At 39.1% G+C, this 22,663-nt stretch overlaps 1 protein-coding gene across 1 annotated transcript in view; it reads right to left on the reverse strand.

Annotated features, from left to right (window-relative positions):
- Positions 1–22,663, reverse strand: part of DGKH (diacylglycerol kinase eta) — a 200,060-nt gene that overhangs the window by 171,535 nt on the left and 5,862 nt on the right. The window contains exon 2 of the mRNA XM_036932386.2: positions 21,322–21,525. Within this exon, the coding sequence (XP_036788281.2) occupies positions 21,322–21,525 (204 nt within the window). The remainder of the gene's footprint in view (positions 1–21,321; positions 21,526–22,663) is intronic.

Consider the following 22,663-nt stretch of genomic DNA (forward strand, 5'->3'; position numbering starts at 1 on the left):
AAGGAAATAAAGTGTAATGGATAAAAAAAAAGTAAATGACATCCTTCTGTCTCTAAGAATATCTCTAGGCTCATAGCTGTTCCTTTTAAATTAAATCAACACAGAGGTGAGAAATGTATTATTGATTGTTAGATCAATTGCAGCAATACTTAATAATTAAACCCAAAGATTAAGAACTAAAATAAAAAATTTCTCAACAAAATGGGTATAGAGGGCAAGTACCTCAACATAATCAAAGCCATATATGACAAACCCGCAGCCAACATTATACTTAACAGCGAGAAGATGAAAGCTTTTCCTCTAAGATCAGGAACGAGACAAGGTGCCCACTCTCCCCACTGTTATTCAACGTGGTACTGGAGGTCCTAGCCGTGGCAATCAGACAACACAAAGAAATAAAAGGCATCAGATTGGTAAGGAAGAAGTCAAACTGTCACTGTTTACAGATGACATGATATTGTGCATAAAAACCCTGAAGAATCCATTCCAAAACTACTAGAATATCTGAATTCAGCAAAGTTGCAGGATACAAAATTAATACACAGAAATCTGTTGCTTTCCTATACACTAATGATGAACTAGCAGAAAGAGAAAGCAGGAAAATAAATTCCATTCACAATTGCATCAAAAAGAATAAAATACCTAGGAATGAACCTAACCAAGGAAGTGAAAGACCTATACCCTGAAAACTACAAGACACTCTTAAGAGAAATTAAAGAGGACACTAAAAAACGGAAATTCACCCCATGCTCTTGGGTAGAAAGAATCAATATTGTCAAAATGGCCATGCTGCCTAAAGCAATTTACAGATTCCATGCAATCCCTATCAAAATACCAACAGAATTCTTCAATGAACTACAGAAAATAGTTCTAAAATTCATGTGGAACCAGAGAAGATCCCGAATAGCCAAAGCAATCCTGAGAAGGAAGAATAAAGCAGGGGGGATCTCACTTCCCAACTTCAAGACAATTTGGTACTGGCACAAGAATAGACCCACACACCAATGGAGCAGACTAGAGAGCCCAGATATTAAACCAAGCATATATGGTCAATTAATATACCATAAAGGAGCCATGAACATACAATGGGGAAATGACAGCCTTTTCAACAGCTGAAGTTGGCAAAACTGGACAGCTACATGTAAGAGAATGAAACTGGATTACTATCTAACTCCATACACAAAAGTAAACTCGAAATGGACCAAAGACCTGAATGTAAGTCACGAAACCATAAAACTCTTAGAAGAAAACATAGGCAAAACTCTCTTGAATATAAACATGAGCAACTTCTTCATGAACGTATCTCCCCAGGCAAGGGAAACAAACAAAAGTAAAAATAAACAAGTGGGACTATATCGAACTAAAAAGCTTATGTACAGCAGAGGACACCATCAGAAGAACAAAAAGGTATCCTAGAGTATGGGAGAATATATTCATAAATGACATATCTGATAAGGGTTTGACATCCAAAATATATAAACAGCTCACATGCCTCAACAAAAAGCAAATAATCCAATTAAAAAATGGGCAGAGGAGCTGAACAGACACTTCTCCAAAGAAGAAATTCAGATGGTCAACAGGCACATGAAAAGATGTTCCACATCACTAATCATCAGAGAAATGCAAATTAAAACCACAATGAGATATCACCTCACACCAGTTAGGATGGACAACATCCAAAAGACAAACAACAACAAATGTTGACAAGGATGTGGAGAAAGGAGAACCCTTCTAAACTGCTGGTAGGAATGTAAATTAGTTCAACCAGTGTGGAAAGCAGTATGGAAGTTCCTCAAAAAAATCAAAATAGAAATACCATTTGACCCAGGAATTCCACTCCTAAAAATTTACCCTAAGAATACAGGGTCCCAGATTCAAAAAGACATATGCACCCCCTATGTTTATTGCAGCACTATTTACAATAGCCAAGAAATGGAAGCAACCTAAGTGTCCATCAGCAGATGAATGGATAAAGAAGATGTGGTACATATACATAATGGAATATTATTCAGCCATAAGTAGGAAACAAATTCTACCATTTGCAACAACATGGATGGAGCCAGAGGGTATTATGCTCAGTGAAATAAGCCAGGTGAAGAAAGACAAGTATCAGATGATTTCACTCATCTGTGGAGTATAAGAACAAAGCAAAAACTGAAGGAACAAAACAGCAGCAGAATCACAGAACCTAAGAATGGACTAACAGTTACCAAAGGGAAAGTGACTGGGGAGGATGGGTGGGAACAGAGAGAGAAGGGGAATAAGGGGCATTACGATTAGCAGACATAATGTAGGGGGGTCACGGGGAAGGCAGTATAGCACAGAGAAGACAAGTAGTGACTCTATAGCATCTTACTATGCGGATGGACAGTGACTGTAATAGGGTATGTGGGGGGACTTGATATTGGGGGAAACCTAGTAACCACAGTGTTACTGTTAGCATACAGTATGATATCTATTTATCACTTCAAGCTTTTATGATCTTTCTGGGTTAAAAGTCACTTTTCTTATAACATGAACAGATTATCTCATAGGCAAATATGTTCTTGGTATAGGGGAAATGGGTCATCTTAATAAAATGAGTAATTTGGTGTTCTATCTTCAAAATTCTTTTTTTTAAGCATGCTAAAAATTAAAACATAAATTAGTTTGTATTTTGACAGAACAAGACTTGTTGATATACTATTCTGATGGGTTCTGAAGTGATGAGTTTAAACTCAAATATTGGCTCTGCTTTCATGAATACTAAAAAGTACTTAGAAGTCTCTGATAGTTTTTTCTGCTGAAAAACAAAAATAAGGAACTCAACAAAGTTCTTTCTTTAATAAATGTTTTCTTGTAGAATCATTTCTCAAACTTTATTCCATAACACGTTTTAGTTTTCCTTGAAAAACAAAGAAATTAATTATATTTTTCCTTTAAAATAGGTTAATATGTAGTTAATTCTCATTATTTGCAGTAGTTATGCTCTATAAAGTCACTGTGGAAACAACAAAAGACCCGAAATAGCAAACAGTCCTGAGAAAGAAGAACAAAGTAGGAGGCATCACACACCCTGGTTTCAAACAATATTATAAAATTATAGTAATCAAAACTACTGTACTGGCACAAAAACAGATACACACATCAACAGAATAGAGAGCACCAAAATCCACACATACATGGTCTACTAATTTACAACAAAGGAGCCAAGAATATACAAAGGGGAAAGGATTAATGGTGTTGGGAAAACTGGACAGCCATAGAAGAAAGAATAAAACTGCCTTTTAGACGTATGCAAAAATCAACTCAAAATGGATTAAAGATTTGAATGTAAAACCTGAAACCATAAAACTCCTAGAAGAAGAACTAAGGCAGAAAATTCGTTGACATCCATCTTGGCAATGAGGTTTTTGGATCTGACACCAAAATCAAAGGCAACAGAAGCAAAAATCAACTAGTAGAACTACATCAAATCAGAGCGATTCTGTACAGCAAAGGAAATCATCAAAAAAAAAAAAAAATGAAAAGGCAACCTATTAAATGGGAGAAAATATTTGTAAATCGTGTATCTGATAAGGGCTTAATATTTAAAACATATAAAAAACTCACACAACTCAACAGCAAAAAATCCCAAACAATCTGATTTAAAAATGAACAAAAGATCTGAATAGATATTTTTCCAAAAAGGACATACAGATAGGTACATGAAAAGATGCTCAACATCACTAATCATCATGGAAATCCAAATCAAAACCACAAGGAGATACCACCTCACACCAGTCAGAATGGCCAGTATCCAAAAAGACAAGAAATAACAAATTTTGGTGAGGATGTGGAGAAAAGGGAATCCTCATAACATTGGTGGGAATGTAAACTGGTACAGCCATTATGGAAAACAATATGGAGGTTCCTCAAAAATTTAAAAATAGAACTATAATATCCAGCAATTCCATTTTTCTAGCTATTTATCTGAAGAGAAGAAAAACACCAACTCAAAAAGATGTATGCACCCCCAAGTTCACTGCAGTATTACTTAACAACAGCTAAGATACGGAAACAACCTAGGTGGCCATCGACGAATGAATAAACAAATGTATTACTCAGCCATAAAAAAGACTGAAATCTTACCATTTGCAACAATATGGATGGATGGATCTCATGGACATTATACTAAGTGAAAAAAGTCAGAGAAGGACAAAACCTACATTATCTCATTTATATGTGGAATCTTCATAAACATAATACAAAACAAAAAGCAAGCTCATAGATAGAGACAACAGAACGTTGGTTGCCAGAGGCTGGGGGTGAGGTTGGGAGGTGAAGATGGGTGAAAGGTGCCGAAAGGTACAAACTTCCTGTTATAAAATACATTAAGTCCTGGAGCTGTAATGCACAGCATGGTGTCTATGGTTAACAATACTCAATTGCATATTTGAAAGTTACTAAGGGGAGTGAAGTCCTCATTGAATGACAACAAAAGCATTTCAAATATTGATTTAGGAGTTACAAATAAATTTTCATGAGTACGTGAATTAGTAAACACAGAATCCACAAATGAGGATCCTCTACACAAAATGTTAAGTACGTGCATGTAGTGTTGTTTATTATGTGAGAAACTATACTAAATGTCATACTGTGTCACATAGTAATGCCAGCAAGTCACACTAAAGACTGCAGGCCACCTCAATGTAAGACTTATAACCTCACAGTGACGCACAGGCAGCATCCCACTAATATTTGTCATTTGATGTATGTCATCACTGACCTGGGCCATGTATTTTGTCTTACAACGTCAAAATAAAATTCAATTATTTCTGCATACAAAGCATTTCTAGTAGACATGTTTATACTGTTTCAGTGTCTGAAAGGAGAATTTTTCACAAAAGGGGTACATTTTACCAAACAAATTCCCATTAGTATTCTGTTAATACATTACAATTTGCTAATTATTTCTTGTTCAAATAAGTTTTAGCAGGCTACCAATAGCCAGTCTTTTTATTATCAAATTATTTAAGAATTAATATTCAGTTTATTAAAGAAACAAATTAAAAACCTAGGTCTTAAGGTAGTATCAGCTTACAAGCCCTATTATTCTATCTACAAATAGGACAAATTTTAACAACCTTTTTAGGGACTACTGATTTTATTATCAATATTTAACACTTTGCTTATGATAAAAATTAGGCTATGCAGACATTCAGCTTCTAACATCTCAATAACATGACTATAGGAACCATGTTTATAAGTATGGTTCACACAGGGATTTTTTTGTTTGATTTTGCATTTATAGAAATGATAAATTCTTGAATAATTATTCACTCATTTCTTTAGATAAATTAAAGCTTGCTGCTACATAGATAATACAATCTGTCTTTGATTATTCCTACAGAAATGTTTAATACATCTGTGGAAATATGAAGTATTATGCCACAAATTTATCATATATGTTTTATTAATACAAACTAAGTGGCATTTAAATTCCTTTGGTGTATAAGAATTCAAAATTTTTATTTGCATTTTTCCATAATGAGGTACATCCAAATTTTAAAACTAAAGATTCTTTCTATAAAAGCAAATAGGAAACCTATAAAAAAAATGTTTTAAATAGAAAAAAACAAAGACAAGAAAAAATACCCATAATTCCAAAGTACAGTGAGAAAGTACTAGGTGTCTGTGAGCTCTTTTCATGGGGCTCAGAGTCTACACGTGGAATGTGGCATTATAATTTCCTTTTTATGCACAATGTATTGTGAGGATCCTTCACATAAGTGCAAATCAACTTGTTTATTTGTTCATTTATCTACTCAGTTCCTACTAATACCTCCTGTCTCCCAGGCACTGTACACTTGAGGAAACAGTGATTTTTTTATATGGATATAGCATAATTCATTTAACCAATATTTTAATACTTCAAACTTGAATCATAAACAAAGAATGAGAAATAATCTTTCTAGCTAAACATTGGAGTAACTGGGGAAATCATTTGCCCTGTACAATTGGTTCACACTGAATTTCAATATGTCAGGATTTAACAAGCTTTTAATTTCTATTTTCTTTCTTAGAGTCACATTTTGAAATTCCCTCCAACCCTGAAACTATGCAATGACTTGCCTGTATTTATTCTAGTACTCTTATGATTCATTTATTATAAATATGACCTATAACTCATCTGGAAGCTATTAGTCCACAGTATGATTTGCAGTTTTTTTAACTAAATGATGAGCTAGTTGCCTCAAGGGGAATTACTACATAATCTATGTCTTCCCCACTGATTTTAAATTTACTGTGAAAGATAGTCGTATATATTTATAGGTAAGTTTCTTAACTCTTTAACTCTATTCCATAGATCTTTCGGTTTATTCCTAAAGTGATATAATTTTTTTTTTGCAGCTTTGTACTGTTTAATTACATCTGATTGCCTAAGGCCTTCTTCATTACTCCTCATTCTCATTTTGTAACTAGGTATTAATTTATGACCTTTCAGATCATTTCAGTCAGTAAGCCAAAATTCCAAAAGCTTATGTATTTGTAATTGTGTAAAATTTACAGAGAAATTGGGTAAAACTTAGAGCATTCACTCAAATTCTTTTTGTCCCTCTACAAAGTTTCAGTTTTCTTGATGCACATTCCTCAAGATTTTAACTTTTACCTCACTAAAAAGTTTTCTTATGTTATTTAAGTTTATAGTGGGCCATTCCTATGATACTTGCTTTATGATTCATTTCAACTATGGTAAAATACACCTAACATAAAGTTTACCATCTTAACCATATTTAAATGCACCGTTCAGTGGCATTAAGTATAATCACATTACTGTGCAACCGTCACCACCAGCCACCCACAGAGCTTGTTTCATCTCGCAAAACTGAAGCTCGACATCCATTAACAATAACTCTCCATTCCTCCCTTTCCCCAGACCCTAGAAACCACCCTTCTCCTTCCCCTCTCTGAATTTAACTGCTCTTGGTACCTTATGAAAGTGGAATCATATACTACTGTCTGTCCTTCCGTGGTTGGCTTATTTCAGTTAGCATAGTTTCTTCAAGGTTCATTCATGTTGTAGCATGCATCAGAATTGTTTCCCTTTTTAGGCTGAAAAATATCCCATTGTATGTATAGACCACAGTTTGTTTATCCATTCATCATCAATGGACCCTTGAGTTGCTTTCACTTTCTGGCTCTTGTGAATAATGCTGCTATGAACATGGGGTTACAACTGTTTTATAGTTTAAACGTTTTATGTATCAAGTGCTCATACTGTACTGCAGATGGTGCATTAAAATCAATCTGCAGGTACACATGAAGTCACAATGATGACAATAATCCATACTTTACTGGCTGCTTCTTACTTGCTCCCATAGGACCCCAGTCCTCCTCCCTTGCCTAAATATTTCCCAGGGAATGTCTCAGATATGCTCACAGTTTACCTTGACAGGGAAGGCAAGTACATGCGACTTCCCCGGGTCAGTCCAGCCTCTCAGTTACACCACATACCCTAAGGCCCTTACGGTAATAATACCAGGTAGGGAATGTTTTCCTGTCCTTTCATTATATCCATGCACTCGTGTTCCATAACAATAAGGAGAATGGAAAGAGCTGATCCAGCAAGCTAGAGTGCTTCTTCTTTAAGAAGAGGGGACAGACCATGAATACTCTAATGGTAATTATTTAGAAATGCTGGGACATCTTTGGATGGTGGTGCAGTAGAAGTATTACCAGGGAAAAGGTGAATCTCCTTCAACCTTCTTCCCTTCTGACTGTGGAATCTTCACTGGATCCAAGATAAAATCTCTGCCCACTTCCCAACCTACAGAAAGGTTTACAATCAAACAGCTCTAATTTCTGGTCTGCCAAGGGTGGGATAAGCATCGGAATTTTTTTCACTATGATCAGAGATCTCACTAACACCTGACTCACCTGCACACTTCTGAGGGCGGAGGTACCCTCTGGAAAGGCAGTTTCCAATCCCTGAATATATGGCTGACATTTCCCAGGATTTACTGTGTGCCAGGCATTGAGCTAAGGACTTTCTCTCTCTCTCTTTAATCCTCACAAGAGCCTTAACAGGATTTACTTCTGAGGAAACAAAGGCTTACAGAGGTTCTGAAACTGAACCAGTAAGACCTGGAACAGGGGTTCATTCATGAGTTACCAATGCACGTTAGGGCTTCCTTTGCACTTTATTTCAAATTCCACAAATTCATTTATTTTAAATTTCAAACCAGATCTATGTACTCCTTTGAAGAACTGGTTTCCTTGTGTTCAAAGTAAAATAGTCTTTGTATTTTCCTTATAGAGTGACCCCAGCTGTGTATAGTTGATCTAGAGATTTCCCCACTATTATTAAGGCATCTGTAAAACATATTTAGCGTAATTAAAACTATACAGCTTCTTTTGGTAATTTTTCTTTTCTTTCTTTTCCTTTTTGAATCTGAGTGACTAATTCTTCACACTGGTTTTCTCTCCCACCCTTCCTTGGCTGCTTGGTCCCTGGTCACCTCCTAGGACCTGTTTCAAGGGCTCGTTCTTCACCCAGCATGAATCCCAGAGCCTGTGACTGTAATCTCCCCTTTGCACCCACCCCCAGTCTCCCTGTCCCCTCTTGCTCTGCCTTACTTACCTAAGCAAACCACAGCCCTGGTTTGACCCAGTTCCCCACTTACTCAGTGCCTGTACACACACAACCAAACATGGGCCTGCAGCCTGGCTGACGGTGCTTCCCTTGAATTTGTGGTCACCCACCTCAGGTGTGCCCTCAGTGCCACTTGGTGTTCACACTGACACTGTTTCTTTACTCTATTCACTTCCCCCCAGGCCTGTTCAGGTTTTTCACACCTTTTCCTCTCTCCTCAGATCACCAATATCTTCTCCCCATTATATTCTCAGCTGATGAGCTAGCTTCTTACTCCACTAACACTTATCACAAAAGAGCCTCAAAAAAGGCTACCCTGCACCTACCACCTACTACACTCAACCAACCTGCTTCCAGTAAAGAATAGATCCCATCCCACCTCACATTGTTAAGGACATTCTTCCAGTAATTTTCCTCTCCTTTTGCCTCATTTATCTTCCTTCTCAATTGGATTATTCTCCTTAGACCACAAACATACCCTTCTCTCTCCTAAAAAAGTCATTTCACTGAAAGAAAAAGGCCCTCACCTGACCCCCAGGTACCTCTCTAGCAAGTGCTTAATTTCTCTAAAACAAAAACAGTTTGTTTTAGATGCTGATTTTAAAGATCAAGCTAGCAATGGAATAGTAACTGTATTTCTTTCATAGTACTATAGTAACTAGTATCTATTAAGTGCTAATTATGTGCCAGCCACTGTGCTAAATATGTATATTATCTCATGGAAATCATCACAACAACCCACCTGCTGTCCCCACCTCTCTGACATTTTCCCTGCTACTCACTCCCCCTCACTCGCTTTGTTCCTGACACCGATAGATTAGCATCCTAACCTTCATGGACCACGGCAGGTGTGTTTCCACCTCAGGGCCTGTGCGTTTGCTTTCCCCTCCGCTTGCTCTGCTCTTCCTCTAAATATCTCATGGCTCTCTCTCCAAACAAAAAATAGGTCCAGACAGTTGTCAAAGTGTCCCCAAGACCTTTTCAGGGGCCCATGAGGTCAAACACTGTTTTCATAATAATCCATAATAATCCTAAAACATATACATCTTTTATTCTGCAATGCACTCATTAAATATCACAAACATTTATTTTTTAAAAACCTGGCTGTAGAACAATTTTATTAGAAATAATGAAGTTGAGAGCCATTGAAAAACATGAGATTTTTCTTTCCACTCTAGCTAAGAACATACCACTCAATCCCCTCTTATCAACGGTATCTGAATAAATAAATACAAACAGCTAACAACCTAATATTCTACACTACTTGGAAAGTATTTTAGCACTCAGTTTAACAAGAGGATTGCTTGAAGCACATATCATTTGTTCAATCTTCAAAAATATTTTGGTTTAATGCCTGGACTTAGCTATAACTAAAACTACCTTACTTGAATCTCCTACAGAACTGCTGCCATGAAGCTGTGGTCTGGATTACGTCCAGTCCTTACCAGGGGAGACACTGTAAGGACACCTCCTGCATCTGTTATAACACAGGCGAGGGGAGCATCTGCTTCTTGCCTCAGTGATCCCCATGTGGGAGACTGACAGAACATATTTCTTTGGGACCTAGAGAAGCTTTTTTTCCTGCTAAAATCTAAAGGGCTTTTGCACCACTGACAATAAAGTTTTATAAATGACCTTGTTGCTTTGTCTGCGAGAAAGCTTGGGGCCAAATATGTACATACACATACAAATATATATATATATAGAGAGAGAGAGAGAGAGCATGCAAACACCCTGCTTTATAGACTAACCTACCACCCTTCCTCTTGGTCTCTTAGTCCCATCTACATTTTACCTAAGCTTGATACACAGTACTGAATGTAAACCATTCAAATACTTTCAGAAATGTAGGGAAGTAAGAGCACGTAAAAATAAATCAGGAAGAAAAATAGGAGAAAGGGAGCATTCCAGATAGAAGTAATAACATGCAAAAACTTGGAGGTAAGACAGGACCTGCCTTACTTTGGGAACAGAGAAGAGTCTGGCATGACTGGCCGGAGGATGACAGTGACAGAAGTACAACTGGAATGCCACAGCACTGACTCTGTCTGGTATGGTCTGACGCCAGATAGCCACTCGGTTCATGTCACTTCACTCAGAGCACTGCTGAAACATGACTTCAGCAGAGTCCTTCCTGGACCAATTCAACCAAAATACTTTTACACACACGCATATGTGCATACACAACTCAATCGCTCCCTCTCCCTTTGCCCTGTTTTATTTTCCTTCATTATGTTTATGAAAAATCTGATGTATTATATATTGGTTTAATATGATTATTCTTCTCCCTCAATAGAGCATAGGCTCTAGTAAGCAAGGCTTTTTGTTTTACTAATCCAGCACCTACAATAGTACTCAATAAATACTGACTGAATGAATAGAGAGATCGTTTGGAGTCAAATTGAGCAAGACCTACTAAGTCATGCTCATAAGTGTAGACTTTATCCCATAGTGATGGGCAATGTCTAATAGTTTGTATGAAATGTATTACAATCACAATACTCTCTTTCATAAAAAAAAAACTCTTAGCAGTGGACCAGAGACAAATCCATTGCAAAAATCCAAGTGATAAATTAAGAAGGTTAAATGAAGTTAGGGTAGGCAGGAATAGAAATGGAAAGGGAAGTATGAATTCCTAACAGACACATGCAGGAGACAGGAGAGAGTATATCATAGCTGTATTAGGCATCAAACAGGTCACTTGAAAGCTGTGTGACCTTGGGAAAGTTACTTATCTAATCCTTAGTGTCCTCATGTCTAAAACGAGAATAATAATTGTACCTACTTTAACAGTTTATTATGAAAATTAAAGGAGATGATGTAAGAGAAAACAGAATTGACTAAATTTGTGACTGCTGAACTTAACTCCACGAGGAAAGGAGCTGTCAGCTCTGTACACTGTTACATTCCCAGGGCTAGCACACTGCCTGCCCAGTAGGCAGGCACTGGATGCATATTTGTTGAAAGTAAATGAGTTAATGAAGATTAGCACAATAAAAGGACAGGGTTAACTATGAGGCAAATCCTTCTGTAAGATATAAAAGTAGTGGAGCAAAGTGGGGAGACTGTGTTGTAGCTGTTTAGTCTGAGAATGCTGAGGCTGAGATGGCTATGGGACCCACTGTAGTTAAGTGTCCAGTAGGCAAAAGAAATACAGGTCCAGGTTGCAGGAAAAAGTGCAAGCTAGAGAAAGACTGGTACGGTTGGTAGTCAAAGTTTAATCTAATGAGCCAAATCAATTCAGGAAAAGGCAAACAGATGCAGAGTAAGAATCCTAGGAAACAAATACCCGCAGCATTAGCAAAAGGAATTGGGGATAGAGCCGTAGAGGCGATAAAAAGGTAATAAGAAAGACAAGTGAAATTTAAATATTGAAAGCAAAAGGAGAAGCTGTGAGGGGAAAAAAAAAAGGTCAACACTTACAAAACTGACAAGAAATACAATACAGTAAAAACAAAAAAGACACGACTGGATTTTAGCAATTAGATCATTAGTGACCTTTGCAAAAGAAGCTCTCATGAAGTAGTTGGGGCAAAAGCCAGACTGCATGAACTGAAGAGTAAACAGGAGTTGAGGAAGGGGAGACAGAAGACTAAGGAAGATCATTCCAAGACAGAAGAGATTTGGTCATGGAAGTCCCTAAAAGCCTACCTGGCCAGTTATTTCCAATATCACTTCCAAGTGGCCATTTGTTCTTAATAAAGCATTTTTTTATAAGACACTTAGAACATACATTATTCTAGAAACAAGTTTGGCCCTAACTAAAACCATCAGGTAGAGCAAGCCTGTCTTCCCCTCTCCTGCACAATGTTTTTCATATGTCCAAAGGACCCTGCATGACAGCAAAGACATTTTTTAAATTACAAAACAATGGTCTGTAAAATACAAGTTTTATCAAGTCTTTTAAATAGTCAACAAAGCTTAGTGATCTATATACCCTACTGATTATTTAGAAGGTACACATATCAAGAATAATTGAGATATCAGGATTTCTTACCACTTTTAAAAACAATTATAATAATCAGGGATCCAAAAGCATACTGTGCATTTATTTCCTCCTCCTTACTACCCGAAGAGGGTAGTAATCCATTTTGCAAATGAACAGTGTGAAGCTCAGAGAGATGAAGTGTATTGGTCAGAGTACGCTAAGTGCTGTAGCAAACAATGCCCAAATTTCAGGGACTTAATTAACACAAGAAAGGTCTATTTCCCTTTTGTGTTGCAATCCACTGTGGCCTGTGAGGTGTGGGAGCAGGAGCACAGAGGCTGTGCTCCATTAAGTCATTCAGGGATCCAAGTTCCTTCCACGGAATGATCTATGTCTAGCTGGGCAGGTGAGCAAAGAGACAGAGCATGAAGAGTCCCACAAATGGCTTCAGAAGCCAAGTGACAAATTCCCACCCATACTCTATTGATCTGAACTCAGTCACACAGACCCATCTATCTGCAAGGAGGAAATGAAATTCAATGGTGGGCCAGGAAGAACAGGAGAAATACAGATATTGATGGGCTCAGCATTTTCTGCCACATAGTAACATGACTAAGTACACAAAGGAGCTGAGCAGCAGAGCCAATACTACCTAACTGCTCTGGGAAGCTTGCTGTTCTGTGTTCTTCTCATTTCATTTCACTGAACTCACCTCCAATTTCAGCACTCCTCCAAATCACGACCATAGAGGGCTACTCTGTGTGTGTGTGTGTGTGTGTGTGTGTGTGTGTGTGTGTGTGTGTGTGTCTGTGTGTGTGTTTTCATCTGTCTTTTATTGTCTGTCCTGCAATTGCCCTTTACAAATCAATGAGTTTAGTCTTCTGAGAGGCATACACATAGACATACAAGCTAGGGAGCCCTCTGAAGCCTGTCCATGCTGTGGAATGCATGAACCCCAAGTTAAGAACTCTTTTCTATAGTTAAACCTTACTTTTGACACTGTTAACTTATTTCCAACTTTCTACCTGCTTTCCCCCCATAACCCCCCACAACCCCACCCCCAGTCAGCCGCACTGACCCCCTCTTGTAGCTTCTGTCTTTGGTCTTCGCAGCTACTGTTCTTTCTGTCTAGACTGCTTTCCCCCTAGAGGTACACAATGGCTCCTTCCCTCAAGAACACTACTCAGATTTTACCTTCTCAGGAAGACCTTCCCCTTCCCACCCCACCTGCACTCCCATTCGTGCTTTATTTTCTCTTCTCACCTTCTCACATACTATGCATTTTACATATGTGTTAGATCACAAATTCTCCCTATATGAAAATGTGAGCTTTGTGAGGGCAGAGGTTTTGGCTGCTTTGATTGTGTTTACTGCTCTATCCTTGGCACCTGAGAAAACCAAAAATACCTTTTTGAGTATCTTGAGATGCAAACAAAAAGGAACAAAAAAAAAAGAGAAGGAGCACAGATAGACACAAGGTACTGAAAGCATTACATATATAAGACACAACTTCAAAGTCTTATATGAGTTTGTACAAATAATCCAACTCAATATTTTTGCTCACATATACACCCTGGCACATTCCCTTATCTGCAAAAAATAGTCAGATGGAGAAAATTGGGCCCCAAATAAATCATTCTCATTCCCTAGCTAGTTAAAAAAAATTTTTACTCATATTTTTCCCCAACTATGCCTTAACAGGCCAAATGGAAAATTACTTTATATAATTTTTTTAAACCTATATTATGACCTTTTAAAAATAGTATCTTACCTTATGGAAGTGAAACTAACAGTTTTCTTTGAAAATCTGAAAGCAGTTTTTCTAAAATAGTCCTTCTAAGTGATTTCATCATTTTAGTAACAGTAATTAAAACAAATGTAAATTTCAGCTGAAATGTTTTATTTTGACATTCACTTTTCAAATATACACACTTAAACATGTCACTAAAAACATGGGATTCAAATGCCAAAAGGCATTATGAAACCAAAATCACTGGTGAGAGTTGCTCACAGATGAAACAAATTAAGAAGGGCAGGGCAGGAAGGAGGAGGGAAGGGAAGGGAGAGAAGGGGAACTTAGGGGGAGAGGTGACGAGAAGCCAGCAGACTGCCTGCGTACACCATACTTGCATACTGCAGATGTGAAGTTTCAAAACCCAAGAAGCTATGGGACTACTGAAAAAAGCTATTTGAAACCCATCCACAGTAGCCACTGTGCCAAGGAATAATGGGACAGTAGTCAGAGGGCCTGCTTCTGAGTTCCAGCCCTGCCATTTACTTGGAGGGATACTCGTTTGGTCTTAGTTTTATTCTTTGTAAAAATGATAGTTTCGCATAACTAATATGTTCATGTATATAAAACTGCTCTGTTAAACAATAAAATGTTAAGTAGGAAGGTATTATTACTCGATTTATGACATAAATGCCCCAAGCTTATACAAAATGGGTTTATTATACTAAATTACATCCTGGTGAGTTGAAAAAGTCCTGGTATACTCAAACAGTGCAAAGAGAGGGGAGACTCCAGCTCCACATGTGGTAAAGTTAATCATATTTCCTTGACATAAAAACAAGAGCCTATCAGCCTTTAAAAATATCCTTATTACAAAAAGCAGGAGAAATGGGTCTACTCCTGTATCTATTCATTTGAAAAAAAAACATTAAACTACAATGTAAGTTGAATCCTAAATTAAGGCTATTATCAATAATTGTTGTTGATAATTTTAAGCCACTTAACCAAATCAAAAATAGAAATGTGTTTCAAGTAACTAAATAGTCACAGAGGAAAACACTGGGTACCTAACAAAACCAAACTATTTGCCAAGGGAAAAATGCCATGTACTGATTATGTTAGGGTCATTATGTTAGGGTCCTTTTCAATGATCTATTCTTAGACATAAAACAAATTCTCTTTAATTAAAACCTTTGCTTATAAACACATTTTCTGAGTAAGTAAGGCCTAACAAATCCAATATGAGTGAAACACTGTCCCCTGGAAACAGAAAGGAGCCCCGAGTGGTTTACAATAGTTTCATATAACCTTTCATCATTCCCACCACAGCAAACACGCAACCTTAAACAAAGCGAAAGCTTTCTAAATTTAGATACTTCCAAATAACGCATCTCAAGTTACATGTAAAGGTTTAGTAAATTATTTATTATGTCTCTTATCTTTAATAATGGGATACCATGTTTAACTTGTAATCAAAATGGAAAGAAAACTGTTATACCATATATTACTGTACCAAGACTCAGAGTTTCCAGTCTATATTTAGGTCACATTAAAATGGAAGCAAAGACGCAAACCAAGCTAAAAATAAAATGTTCTACAAAGATGAAATTTTTAAAAGGATTGAAATCTAGCTTTATTTGGTCTCTTAAATGCTGATAGCACTTGGCTGCACCTTAACTCTACAGTGCTTTGGAAACCTAACTATATGCCATTTTCCACCATCACACAGCCAAATCCACGGCCGTATACACCTGGGTTTGGGCAGCCCACAAGCTAAGAAGGTTTTTTCATTTAAACGGCTTTTTAAAAAAAGAATATTTCTTAACACAGGAAAATTATATGAACTTCAAATTTCATTGTCCTTTAAGTTTTTTTGGTACACAGCCACACTTTGGTATTGTCTATTGGTTGATTTTACACGACAACAGCAGAGTTGAGCAATTTAGCACAGACATTATGGCTCACAAAGCTTAAAAAGTTATTATCTGGCCTTTTTCAGAGAAAGTTAGCCCACTTCTGCCCTAGATGAATGTTAATTTCTTATTACTAAAGATATCTTCCTGGTGATCATCCATTCAACTTTTAAAGTTCCTACCTGCCTTACATACCACAATTGAGTTTCTGAAAAGTAAACCTATCAATATTACTTTACTCTCATTTCCTAACGGTCTTCTGACCATGTTTCTGTTTCTCATTTTATTTGGATCATTACCCAATACAGTGCTTCCACCCCAAACTGTGGGTAGAAGTTCTAAACAATATTTTATAATACATTCTGTTTCTCTTTTAAATGCTGCATGCAAACTATCACAACCCACTAATGAGGTGCCAATTACAATCTGAAAAATGCTGAACAAGTGTTTCCTAGTCTATTCTACCTTCAATTTTTGGTGAAAGACAACATTTTAATTATATAAACTCCATCTCATAAAGCAGCAAAAAGTACAAATCAATATTCCCATATACTGCCTTTCCAAAAAGGCACAAGAGTTTATTTACACATCCTTTATGTTAAAGTAAAACCTATGTACTAATTGAAGAATGTGGTGACTACTGTTTTCTTAATAGACTTTAAGGGATGTCTTGAGATATAATGTTGCAAAGTTATGAATATCTTTCCAGTGCTGAGGTATGTTTGAACGAAGTTTAGAGACTCATTTATGGACATTCAAAATTAGTCCTTTATACGTAAGAAGACAAATATAAGTGTCAAAAATTAAATGAGAGCATAATAAACCTAACTAGGAGACATTTTGACACATGAAGCTTCAAGATATGGCCAAGATGAGTAGTTGTCAGAAAAAGTAATTAAGATAGTTCCCATTTGTTTACACCATTTGGTTTAAGACAGTTGAACAATCCTAGTTTACGAGCCTGACCAAGGTTCCTCTAGCCATTCCCTGCAAAATGAAAGACTACAGTATTCGTCTGCCAATAAAAAGCAAACAGAGCTTCCTTTATGTTTATGTTCAGAACCAAGCTGGTCTGCATTTATATTTGTGCTATTTCAGAGTGTCTCATTCTCAGTAAATACCTGTGAAATTCTCTACAACAGTAAATCTGAAAGTAAATTAAACCTCCTTACAACAGGACTAAGAATTTAGGGATAATAACCAAGTGTAAAGAGAGGAAGAGATATGATGAGTTATAGCTCCCCATGGCTTTCCCACATCATCACTGCTTCCACTTTAGTATATAAATGATTATTTTTCCTTTGGGGAAATAGGGCAGACAAAATCATCTAGTGTTTAGCTCCTGGGTAGCTAGATGAAACTACCTGAAATGAGCTGATATAGAGAAAGGAAAAATGTGAGAAACAGAGAAAGAAAAAAAAACGGTCGAGGCCAGCAAGGGAAAGGAACAAGGAAGAAATGCAAAATGAAAAAGGAACAAAGAGTATACAAAATGGGGATGTGAAGAGGGTGCTAAAATGTACATGAATATTTTATTAAACCACACTAATTTTAAAAGCATGCCACTCTTTTTCTCTACTTAAGAAGTCATCATATCCACTGCAAAAAAACTGAGATTAGTGCTGTCCTAAAATAACCCCTATTTCCTTCCATAGAGAACCAGTTAACTGAACGATGACCTAACATGTTAAGTTGAACCATCGGAATTACCCTACAGTTTATGGTGACAGATATGTTTTAACTGCATAAATTGTATCTCAGAAAGCAGCAAAACATACAAATCGATACTCCCATATACTGCCTTTCCATAAAGTGTAAGAGTTTATTTATACATACTTTAAAGTAAATCCCATGCTTTTTCCCTGTTTTGAGATATATTTGATAGAATTGTATATGCTAAAATATATAACCTGGGTGATTTGCTAGATATGTATTATAAAATGACTACCACAATTAAGTAAATTAACATCTCCATCACCTCATGTAGTTAACTTTTTTGTAAGAATGTTTATGATCTACTCATAGCAAAGTTCAAGTATACAAAACAGGTTATTAAGTAGAGTCACTGTGCTGTACATTAGTCCCCAATTCTTGCTTATTTTATAACTGAAACTCTGTACCGTTTGACAAAAATTCCAAGCCCCTGGTAATCCCTGTTCTACTTGTGACCACCTTTGACCTACTAACACAGCAACTTCACTTAGTTCAACTTAATGTAATGGAATAATTTGCCATCATTAAAAAAAATGAGATAGAGGTACACATGCTTTTAAGAAAACGTCTAAACTGTAACTCCAAACAAACAAGACACAGCACTTGTGTAGAATGTTCCAATTAATAGTTTTTTTATATATGTATGTGCATAGACATTTTCTGGAAGAACACCAAGAAAATGTCAACAACTGCCCCGAGACACATACTAGTAGGTGTGGGATGAGAGCAAGATCACTTTTCACTGGCCACGCTCCCACCACTGAATATCACCTCGTGCTGTTTAAATGTCTTATTATATGCATGCATTACTTTTTCAATTAAGAAAAGTCTGGATACTTTTCAAATGCCACCATCAACTTAAGACTCTTTACTAACTTTCAAATTATCTCAAACATTAACCAGTATTTGTAACAAAGGACACTTCAAATAAGGTAGTCACTTAAATTAGTGGCCTTTTTTCACTTCAAACCTGAACTAACTAAACAGCTTTATGATCGGGAAGATCTTGAAACTAAAATAAGTGCTATGTTTAACAATAATATCCATATAGATGAAGCATTATGTATAAGTATATAATATATATACAGTCACTCATTTAGAAAATATATTTGATTTCTATGTATAAGTCTCTGCTGTAGGCCCTCTGTCTATCTATGAATAAATGCTTTATAGAGACAGCATATATACATGTCCATACATGTATATGTGTGGACGTATATGTGCATGTGCCACACACACCATCCTACGCTGCTACTCAACAGATTTGAAGATGCCACTAGTAAACACAATCTGTCAGACCTAGTGGTTCCTTGGTATATCTTCAGGATATATAAGCAAAAGCTGCTTTCTATCTTAAAAACCATTAAGCCTTGGGCTGGTCCTAGGGTCCCCTTCTTTTCCAGGCTCTCCCATCTTACCTGTAGAAGGTATCAAGCAAGTATCTGTCTTGTTCTGAAGATCTTTTCCCTTGACCTTTATCTGGATCATAACTGAAGGCTGGGAACGAATATTAAATGCAGTTCTCATTTTATGAATTCCCTCACTTGCCCTCACGCTGTGCCCTGAGAATCAGTATATGTGATAAAGAATGTAACTGATGAAATCTGTGGCTTATATGAACAGTCTGGATTTGGGGTGCTGGCAGGGAGGTTGAGGCTCACTGGTATCAGAGGTGTTAGACCCTGATCTCAGGTTTCATACGTGAAAATGCTGATAAACTTATACGCACTTACATGAGCTAGTAGTATAAAAGGCAGAATTTCTGAAACAATACATCTTGGGAGATTTAAGGAACATTTTATTTAATAATCACTATCTCTAATGATGGCAAAACAAATGTACTAAATACTTTATTAGAAAGCTAAATGGAAAACCAAAAATAAATATGCTTTTTGAATTTAACTTTAGTCTGGATAATATGCTTCACCCCAAACCATAGATCGTACCAAATTTAAACAGTATAAGCTTGGCTATTACCATGAGTTCATAACACCTACAATTTTGGTGGTACTACCAATAAATTTGTTGAATTTACTCAATTCAAGTTAGAGCCAACTTTAAATTTTCTTTCAAACAGTATAAATTTACCAGTTAATCTTTATAAAATTTTAACCATTTCATATGAATACACAAAATATACCATTTTAAACTTTTGCCCATTATAAACAGTTCTGTGAACTTTTTTAAAATTAAGATTTCAACTTAGTGAAGTCCCTACTTATTTAGCCTTAATCTGCTAAAAATACTTTAAACTCCATATCCTTATCACAAATTGTTAAAGTAAAAAATGTCACTATTAAGAGGAGTTACAAGATGTGCCCTTAAAAAAATGACTCTGACTCTGCTAAGTCCATCTTGTTAACAGTTGTGTGTGTGCTCATGCATATTTATTTTTAAAAATGAGGCAGGCTAACACAAGCATGAATCCACAGGCATATAATAAAAGTCCTACTTTCAAATTGAGGTCCATTGACCTTAGAAAACAAATTCTCATAAAAATGAGTACAGAGTGAATGAACTTTTGCAAACTTATTTTTCAAGAGAGCACACAAATCCAGTGATTACATTGGTTCCCTTTCCAAATTCCTCATTAAAATCCCCCAGAGACAACCGAGTTTCTGCAAGATGATTTTTGAAGACGAAAATCAGAGTATATAAATAATCCTTTAGTCTTAAGCATTTGATACGTATATTTTCAGGATCAAATTCAAACTCAACTTTGAGCCCTCACAGGTCAACAGTACCTGCTTCAGAAATAAGAGTGTAACAAATGCTAAAACTCCATAACACAAGAGGTTAATTTTCACTATTAAAAATAACTATGGGTGTGTTGATAAAATCTGAATTCTGCATTTAACAGGAAGGAACCTACGACTCTTTAAAAGCCTGGTCTGCTTTTTGCGTCGCGCAATGTGCGCTTAACCACGAGGATCACTGACCACCGGCGTCGCCGGGCGGCTTCTGCCTTGCAAACGGCAGCAGGAGGCAGAGGCTGTGCGGGGTCACTCCCACCCGCCCTCACAGAGCGGCCAAGGCAGGAACAGGCTGCGGCCCGCGTTAGAGAAGCTGGCGGGCTCCCTACAGCTCCGGCTGGTCGGCCTGCGCTCGGCTCCGTGCGCAACGCACACTCTACCGAACCACCGCTCGGCCGGGAGGGCAAAAAATAGCAGTCCTTTAAAGTTCCCGGAGTGGGAGCTCTCCACAGCGCGGCGAGTTTTCCCACGCTCCACGCTCCCGCTCGCTTCTCGTCCGCCTCCGCCTCCGCGCGCCCCGCGCCCACCCCGCGGCCGGGAATCCCCTCCGGCCGCTTGTCCAGCTCCCGCGGCCCCGCCCCCGGCCAGGCCCCGCCCCCACCGCGGCTCCCGCGCTCCCAGCGCCGCGGGCACCCACTCTTCTCCGCGCCAGCCGCCGCCCGCCTCACCTTGGTCCGGATCTGCCCCGAGGTGGACACTTTGCGGATCAGTTTCTGGGGTCCCTCTTGCTCCGCTTCGCTGTCGGACGAATCGTCTCCGGGCCCCGCCGAGGCCGCGGCGGCAGTAACCGCGGCGCCAGCCCCAGTGGCCGCTCCTCCAGCGGCGCCCGGAGGGTGGTGCTGGCCTCCGGCCCCAGCCATCCTCTCCACGTCCTGCGGGGACACAGCACCGCCCGGCGGGGGCGGCGGCGGCGGTCAGGCGGTGCGCTCTGTCCCGGCCGTGCCGGGAGCCCCGCGCCCAGCTGCCGCCATCTTTCGCTCCGCCAGCCGCCCCCGCGGGGAAGGGTCCCCGGGGACCGGGCGCCCTCCCAAGGGGCCCCCAGGCTCCTTCGCCCGGCTCCGGCGACAACGGCGAGCGCGGAGGGGCACCGAGGATGCGAACCATGGCCCGCCTGGGACCCCTGCGCACCCCGCCTCGGGATGTTACAGGGCTCGGACCCAGAACCGAGCAGCGCGGGTAGAGAAGACAGGAGTGACGGGGGATCGGGACAGCCTCCCACTTCCTCTAGGGCCTAGGGTCCCCGGGATGGACGGGAGAGCGGGGAGAAGCCACTGCCAAGCCCCGCAGGATTGGCAGAGGCGATGCTTCCTCCCTGGGTTCATGGGCGCAGGAGTAAGAACGGCTCCCGGAGTAGAAAGAGAACCTCGAGCTTTCTCCCGCCTCCCCTGGGCGCACCCTGCCACCTCCTGGAACCAGAATCCAGAGAAGCTTGGGCCTTACTCACAGTTCCCTGAATAAAAGTCCCCTCTGCCCCTGCGGTGGCTGGGCGCTGCTCCTTGTCTCACTACCCACCAGCCCTTCTCTGGTGACCCATACCTCTCCCGCCTCTGCCGTGGGGCTCGGGCCCTTGCAGCAATCCCAACCGCGCCGTTTGGTTTCTGGCCCACCCCCACCTTCATCCGGCGCACACGGAAGAGAAGAGCATTTTCCGGGAGGTTCCACTCCGCTCCGAGAACTTTTCGCTCAGAAAGAGCGATCCCTTTGCCTAACAGGAAACTGGGGAGGGCGGGGAGAGAGAGCGCAGAAACGAGAGAGTACCCGCCGCCCAAGACGACAGAATGCAAAATAAATGTCCAAACTGAAGCGCTAGCCGAGACTGCCTGGAAGAAAACAATACACTGGAGCCATGTGAGCACCAGGGCCGGAGCACGGAAACATTGGAGGTCCTCGGAGAGCCACTCCCTAACCAGGACTAGAGCGAGAGGAAACGAGATCAACAGGCAGCAGCCACCGCGCACAGCTCGTCCCCAGCGAGCTGGTTAAAGCGGGCACTTGGGATCAACAGCCTCG

This window comes from Manis pentadactyla, chromosome 17, assembly GCF_030020395.1.
Source record: "Manis pentadactyla isolate mManPen7 chromosome 17, mManPen7.hap1, whole genome shotgun sequence".
NCBI lineage: Eukaryota > Metazoa > Chordata > Mammalia > Pholidota > Manidae > Manis > Manis pentadactyla.